Source organism: Leopardus geoffroyi, chromosome C2 (genome assembly GCF_018350155.1).
Source record: "Leopardus geoffroyi isolate Oge1 chromosome C2, O.geoffroyi_Oge1_pat1.0, whole genome shotgun sequence".
Lineage (NCBI taxonomy): Eukaryota > Metazoa > Chordata > Mammalia > Carnivora > Felidae > Leopardus > Leopardus geoffroyi.
This window is the reverse complement of record NC_059333.1, coordinates 66,404,875-66,412,364: the sequence shown is the minus strand read 5'-3', so window position 1 is coordinate 66,412,364 and position 7,490 is coordinate 66,404,875. Positions and strand designations below refer to the sequence as shown.

The following is a 7,490-nucleotide window of genomic DNA, read 5'->3' as shown; positions in this document are numbered from 1 at the left end:
ATTTTATTCACTGTTTATTAGGCACATACTATGTCTCAGTGTGGGGTAGACAGAGTTCCTGCCCTCAGGAAACCTAGAAAGAGTGGCCAACGGAGGAAATGCCCTTCATTTGGTCTCCCTTCTTTTTTTCAATAAAAATCCTAATCAGGAGACCTATCCTGAAATATACTCAATTTTACCCAAGAGTAGCCTGATGGTTAAGTTTTAATAAGTGGACAAATATGCCATGTACTCTCGCGATTCCTTGAAATCCATATCCCTTTCCCTAGATAATGCATTGTGCTGTGCTGTCTCCTTTTCCCTTCACACTCTCCAGTGCCCCCCACTGCGTCTCTGGCATCTCCTTCAGCTAGCCACAAGACACAGCCCATCACTGTGAATGACAACAAGCCACCAATGCTCCTTTACCTTCCACGGGGTTTTTAGAACTCTCCAGGCTGCCTGGATAGTTTTAAGGCCCACCATAGTGTTGGGGGATGCTGCTTAGACTTATCTGGCCTCAAGGAAAAGAGATGCAACCATGGTTGTTGAGATAGGGCTCATTATGAGCAAGAAGGGGATTCTCACATGAAACATTTCTTCAAAACTTTCTGTCAGGCAGCTTCGTTCTCTATTATTGAGGTTGTCTCCATCTTTCCCCCTTCATTTTACTGATTTGTAATCTTAACTATTTCTGAATCACGTTCAAATAGTTTTTTTCTCATTTTATATGACATTCCTGTCACTTAATTTTTATCACAGACATATAAACATTTTTAGAAGCATAAAACTGTATTAAGTAATTGCAATTTCCACATATAAGGGCCCTGCCAGTATGTGATCTTGATCCAAAGCAAGGTCTAATTTTTTAAGAGGACCTTTTAGAAACAGGTTTCAAAAGCAGGGACACTATAGGTTTTAAAAACATTCGATCTCTGGTTTAAACTGTCCAAGTATATCCTCCCACTATAACTCAACCAGGGTTACTATAACTCAACCAGAAATTAAAATTTGGCAGCCAGTAAGAGGCATAAAGTTTCTCACACAAATAAGTGTCAAGAAAAAAGTTACTTTATTCCTTTAGGAGGAAAGCAAATTAATGTCATTGATTATATACTAATTTTATACAATTAGTAAAAAAAACTGCTTGATATTTTTCTCATTTCTACTCACGACTTTTCAAAATCATAAAAATTAATTTCAGAGGAGACTGAGTTTAGGGCAAATATGTTAATTATAAGTACTAAGTCAGGATTTTGCCAGTTAATTGCAGTTTTAAACAGCAGTAAAGTCTCAATGCTTGGTTCTTAAACTAATCAGTTAATTTTAGCTATCTGAAATTAACAAACCCCCTTGGCTCCCAGATTCATTTCTAGCCACTACAACTTAAAAACCACGGAAAAGCTTCTGTAGCTAAAAAATAGAAACACCATTACTTGATAAACCTTATTTTTATCATGCTTAAAAAAGAAATGAATCCTGTGGGGTAAACAGAGCAAGTATTATCAATACTTTATGGATGGAGAAACGGAAATGAAATCCCTTGTCCAAGGACACACAGCTTATTTAATAAGAGAACCGGAGGAAGGATCCAGGGGTTCTGATTTTCTAGTCCAGCTGTCTTTGCATTTTGAAGTCAGCTTGGTTAATCCCCAGCCTCTAAATTCCTGGGATTGCTGTACTGAAGATGACTCATCACTAAATTCCTGTGTTCTCACTGAATCCTGCAGCGTAGAGGGCCCACTCCTAACCTGGGAACCAAGGGGGCGGTGCACCATGACGCGCGAACTCTCGAGGCCAGATAAGCAAACAGTCCTAGGGCTGTTTACCGAGGCAGTCCCTCACTCTGGGGACAGGTCATTGGGACCTCAGGGACTATAAACCCTCCGAGGTTCAAGGCTCTACCTGGCAGCCACCCGGCCCCTGCCCCCACGCCCGCGCTCTATCTCCGCGCTGCGCGCCGCGTGAAAAGCAGCCCAGCCCCCGAACGGCGCGCGCACCCCGCCGCCTAGCGTCGCGTGACCCGGCGGGGGCGCGCGGGGTTAGCGCCAGCTCGCGCCACTTCCGACGCAGCCCTCGGTTCAGGTTCCGGGGCGCGGCGGAGCTCCGGCCTGTGGGTCGCGCGCGGCGCCCTTCGGTTCCGGGGCCACGCGCCCCGCGGCGGCCGCGATGGAGGAGGCCGGAGCGGCGGTGGTCGCTGCGGGGGAGGCTGAACTGAACATGTCCCGCCTCAACGTGTCCCCCGAGACGCTGGAGTTGGAGCTGGAGGCGCGGGGCGAGGAGCGGCGCGGCGCCAGGGAGGCGCTGCTCCGGCTGCTGCTGCCTCATAACCGTCTGGTGTCGCTGCCGCGGGCGCTGGGCAGCGGCTTTCCACACCTCCAGCTGTTGGACGTGAGCGGCAACGCGTTGACCGCGCTCGGGCCTGAGCTGCTGGCGCTGAGCAGCCTGCGCACGCTGCTGGCCAAAAACAACCGGCTCGGAGGGCCCGGCGCGCTGCCCAAGGGCCTGGCCCAGTCGCCGCTCTGCCGCAGCCTCCAGATGCTCAACCTCAGCGGGAACTGCTTCCAGGAGGTGCCCGCCTCGTTGCTGGAGCTGCGCGCGCTGCAGACCCTCAGCCTGGGCGGCAACCAGCTGCAGAGCATCCCGGTCGAGATCGAGAACTTGCAGAGGTGAGCTGGGCCGTGCCCCCAAGAGTCGGGGAGCCTGGGGCGGTGTCCGGGAGCCCCGGAGCGCTAGGCCTGGTCTTGGCGTCGTACAGTTGTCACGTAACCGTCTTCTTCCAGGCCCGCTCCTTAATTCTTTGGCAGTGAGCACTGCCCGGCCATCTCAGCGAGTTTGTACGTGAATAAATAAGATCGTTGTGTGTGACAGCGTTTGGAATTGTGTTTGCCCCAAGCTGATTTTGGAAGCAGTTTTTCTTTTTTCTTGGTTCCGGGGGAGTGATCCGAACTGAGTAGGTACTCACAAATGTAAATCTGAGGTTGTCATTTCCTTGCTCTGTCTGGTGGTTTTCCATACCTACAGATCAAAGTTTATGCCGTTTAGCATGACAAACAAGACACTCTGACCAAACTCTTGCTTTCCACTGCTCTGTATCGTTTCTCTGTAGCAACACTAGCACTCCTATCCTTTCTCTACTTTCCTTTCTCTGTCGCAATACTAGCACTACTACTTGTGAAAATAAGTGAGCCGTGCAGTTTACCAGCACCTTATGGACACTTACTAAATATGTGTTGAATGGATGCAGTGCCTCTGTACATGTGCAGTTCCCTTTGCCTGGAATGTTGCCTGCACCTGCCAAGCTCTTATTCATCCTTCAGAACCTATCTCCAGGGTTATCTATTTTCTTCCTCTACTGCTTCCTGAACAACAATTAGTTATTGACTAAACTGTCCTTTTGTACCTCATTCATCCTGCCATTGCATTTACCTTGATTGTAATTCTTTGTTCACAGGTCCGCCTCATGCACTACATTATTCAGTAAATAAATGTTGAATTAAATGGAAGGAGGAAGCAGAGGAAATAGGATAGCAAAAGTCTCCTAAAAGTGCTCTGCAAGGGTGTGAGAAAAAGAGCAAAAGGAAGTGTATTGTCCAAAGTGGAAAAAAAGTATCCGTCATCTGTAGAATATTTTCACATCTTGTTTTGAGTTTTCTAAGATAACAGAATATTAGAGCTAGAAAGAGTTAAATAGTGAAAAGAACATTAGCCTGAGAATAAGAACTCTTGGTGTCCCAGCCTTAGGCAGGTCACTTAACATATCCTGACCACAGCTTCCAAATCTGCAAAATAAGGCATTTGGACAAGATGTCCCTTCTTGACTCATCAACAGATACTTATGAAGTACTTGCCATGTATTAGGCACTGTCCCAGGTACTGGGGATACAAAGGTGAACATGATCCTATTCTCATGGAGCTAACACACTAACAGGAGACATTAAACAACTAACTTGTAAACCTCATTATTTAATTATAGTTGTTATAAGTTCTATGAAGACAGATGGAGTGTGTTGAAATAACAGAGGGACATGACTTAGTTTGGTTCTTGAGGAAGTAATCTGAATTGAGCTTTTGAAGGAAGAATAAGAATTAACTAGGAGAGGGTGGGGTGGGATCAGTCCAGGTAAAAGGAACAGTGCATGTAAAAGCCTGAAGGCAAGAGGGACTGAAGGCCAACATTTTGAAAGTAGGACATTGTACTAGAGCATAGTGAGAAAGTGGCCAAAAGGGAAAGTGGCAAATGTGAACTTGGACCATTCCCAGGCCATGTTGGATCTTCAGGCCATGGTAAAGTTTGGATTTTATTCTAAGTACACAGGAGAGAGGTTTTTTGCTTTTGGTTTTTTGGTTTTGGTTTGTTTGTTTTTTAGTTTATTTATTTATTTTGAGAGACAGCAAATGCAAGCAGGGGAGGAGCAGAGAGAGGGAGAGACAGAATAGAGAATCCCAAGCAGGCTCTATGCTGTCAGTGCAGAGCCCAATATAGGGCTGATTCCCACATCCCTGAGATCATGACCTGAGCCGAAATCAAGAGTCGGATGCCCAACTGACTGAGCCACCCAGGTGCCCCCACATGAGAGAGTTTTAAGCACATCTGTCTTGATGCTGCACAGCAATGGAGTGGGGAGAGGGTGGATAAGATAAGAGACTTTGAGGGCTGGTTAGAAGGAGGTCATTCTAGGAGAATGAGAGATGATGATAGCTTACATGTAGATGATGCTAGGAGAGCTAGTAAGAAGTAGAAGTGTTGGAAAGAGATTTATACATAAAATTGACAGTTCTTGGTTTCCTCATAATTTTGAAGTTCCATAATTCCAACCATCTCACTTAAGTCTTCTTGATATACTAAAAAAACAATTATTACTTCTATCACATTGGGGGAAAGGTAGGCAAAAATCATATTTATTGAGTACTTATAATGCTGTAGGCTCTGGAGTAGGGGCTCTAAATATGCTTTTTAATTCTCACAATACCTCTATGAGATGAGAGGAAGAAACTGAGGCTCTGAGAGGTTAAGTTATAAGAACCCAAAGCTAATGAGTGGTGGAATTGGATTTGATCTGAGGGATCTCTGACTCCAACCCCAAGAATTTTCCACAGTGACAGAGTAGGGCCAACACCTAATCCTTCTGACTTCTATTGCATATGTAATCAGGAGGATTGGTCAAAACTGTTTGCCTGGTTGACCTGGTTTTCTAAGCTAATAAACTGTGCTTTATGGTCATTGTACCTTTGGCTCAGTTGTGTGTAGGATCTTTTTTGTCTGTGTTACCATTTTTCAGTTGTATGCTCTATTTCTCTTTACTAATCAGAATCAGTAAAGGTTTAGGCCATGCTCCAAATTTAAATTCTAGTTGAGTGTAGGCTAAAAGGGTCATGTAGAAATACAGTCTTAGAAGTAGAAACAACCTGGGCAATGTCCTGATTCACCCCTTTTTATTATTATTATTTTTTAATTTTTTAATTTTTTTAAATGTTTTTATTTATTTTTGAGAGAGATCAATCAGGGTAGGGGCAGAGAGAGAGGGGGGGACACAGAATCTGAAGCAGGATCCAGGCTTCGAGCTGTCAGCACAGAGTCTGACACTGGGCTCAAACCCACAAACCATGGGATCATGACCTGACCCGAAGTCGGATGCCCAACTGCCTGAGCCACTCAAGCACCTGTTTATTTTTATTTTTTAAAGTTTATTTATTTATTTTGAGAGAGAGAGAGAGAGAGAGAGCACAAGTAGGGGAGGGGCAGAGAGAGAGAAAGAGATCACAAGCAGGCTCCATGCTGCCAGTGTAGAGCCCCTTCCAGGGCTTGAACCCATGAAACCACAATATCATGACGTGAGCCGAAAGCAAGAGTCAGATGCTCAACCAACTGAGCCACCCAGGCACCCTACCCCTTTTTATTTGATCAGATGAGGACAATGAGATTTAGTATCAGTCACTTAGTTGAAACCAGCTAGTGACGATGAGATTTATGTGGTTCATGTACTTTAAAATAAAGCCTGTCGTGAGTGATAGTATTTGAAAATGATTCAGTATGAGGATGCCACCTCAAGAAAACTACTTTCTTTATCCACAAGTGTATGGTTCTTATCTTTCTTTTTTTTTAATTTTTTTTTTAATTTTTTTTTAACGTTTATTTATTTATTTTTTTTTGAGACAGAGAGAGACAGCATGAACAGGAGAGGGTCAGAGAGAGAGGGAGACACAGAATCTGAAACAGGCTCCAGGCTCTGAGCTGTCAGCACAGAGCCCAACGCGGGGCTCGAACTCACAGACTGTGAGATCATGACCTGAGCCAAAGTCGGATGCTTAACCAACTGAGCCACCCAGGTGCCCCGACTTTTTTTTTTAATTTTTAAAAAATGTTTATTTTTGAGAGAGAGAGAGAGAGAGAGAGAGAGAGACAGCATGAGTGGGGGGAGGTATGGAGAGAGGGGGGAGACACAGAATCCAAAGCAACCTCCAGGCCCTGAGCTGTCAGCTCAGAGCCCGACATGGGGCTCGAACTCAAGAGCCATGAGATCATGACCTGAGCTGAAGTTGGATGCTTAACCGACTGAGCCACCCAGGCGCCCCTGGTTCTTAATCTGTCTGTGTTTCTCTTCCGGTTTTCTGCCTTTTTGTTCAGAACTGTCTCACTATAATTCCATCTCCCTGTAACCAACCATAATGTAGAACTAATTTATATTTTTGTTATTTTTTTTTTCTTTTTAACATTGGTTCATTTTTGAGAGACAGAGAGACACACAGCATGAGTGGGGGGAGGGGCAGAGAGAGAGGGAGACACAGAATCCAAAGTAGGCTCCAGGTCTGATCTGTCAGCACAGAGCTTGACATGAGGCTTGAACTCGCAGACTGCAAGATCATGACCTGAGCTGAAGTTGGACACTCAACCGACTGAGCCACCCAGGTGCCCCAATATATTTTTGATATTCTTAATGTCATTTTTATTTGGGTGGAGAAGCAAAATGTTTTCTACTTGTACCTGTGGTTAAAGTTACTGGCACTAAGGGACTCTCATGTATTTTTTCAGTAGGTCATGGACCCTTGCTAGAGAAAAGACACCCATTTCAGTATCCCTAATGATTGGAAAAGCAAAATACTTTCCAAGAAACAAATTTAAGGTTGGTCTGTTAATGCAAAACAGAAAGGAAAGGAAGAATTCTATAAATTCTGTGAATGAGTTTTCTGTTTTCAATATTCATCAAATACTAAAAAATAAAATTGTTCCAAGCCTGATGAACAGAAATGCAATGTTGACAAATACACACCACAGGAACTTGTAAACACTACAGTTTTGATTTAAATTCAACAATAGTTTCTTTTCTCCTTTCAGAAGCATGTTTGGAAACAGTGTGTTTTAGAAATTCCCACAAATCATGAAAGGCTTCAAGTCTCTAGACCTTTGGAAATTGAGCTTCAAAGTGAGAAAATAAGCCTGAGAGTGTAAATTTAATATGCTGGCTGTGTACTCTGATTAATGGTACCCATCAGTTGCAAAAGAGAATTTA

At 44.2% G+C, this 7,490-nt stretch overlaps 1 protein-coding gene across 2 annotated transcripts in view; it reads left to right on the top strand.

Annotated features, from left to right (window-relative positions):
• The first annotated feature begins 1,726 nt into the window (after positions 1-1,726).
• Positions 1,727-7,490, top strand: part of LRRC58 (leucine rich repeat containing 58) — a 77,581-nt gene continuing 71,817 nt past the window's right edge. For both annotated transcript variants that reach the window (XM_045502167.1, XM_045502166.1), the window contains exon 1: positions 1,727-2,648. In XM_045502167.1, coding sequence (XP_045358123.1) covers positions 2,149-2,648 — 500 coding nt within the window. In that variant the 5' untranslated portion in view covers positions 1,727-2,148. The remainder of the gene's footprint in view (positions 2,649-7,490) is intronic.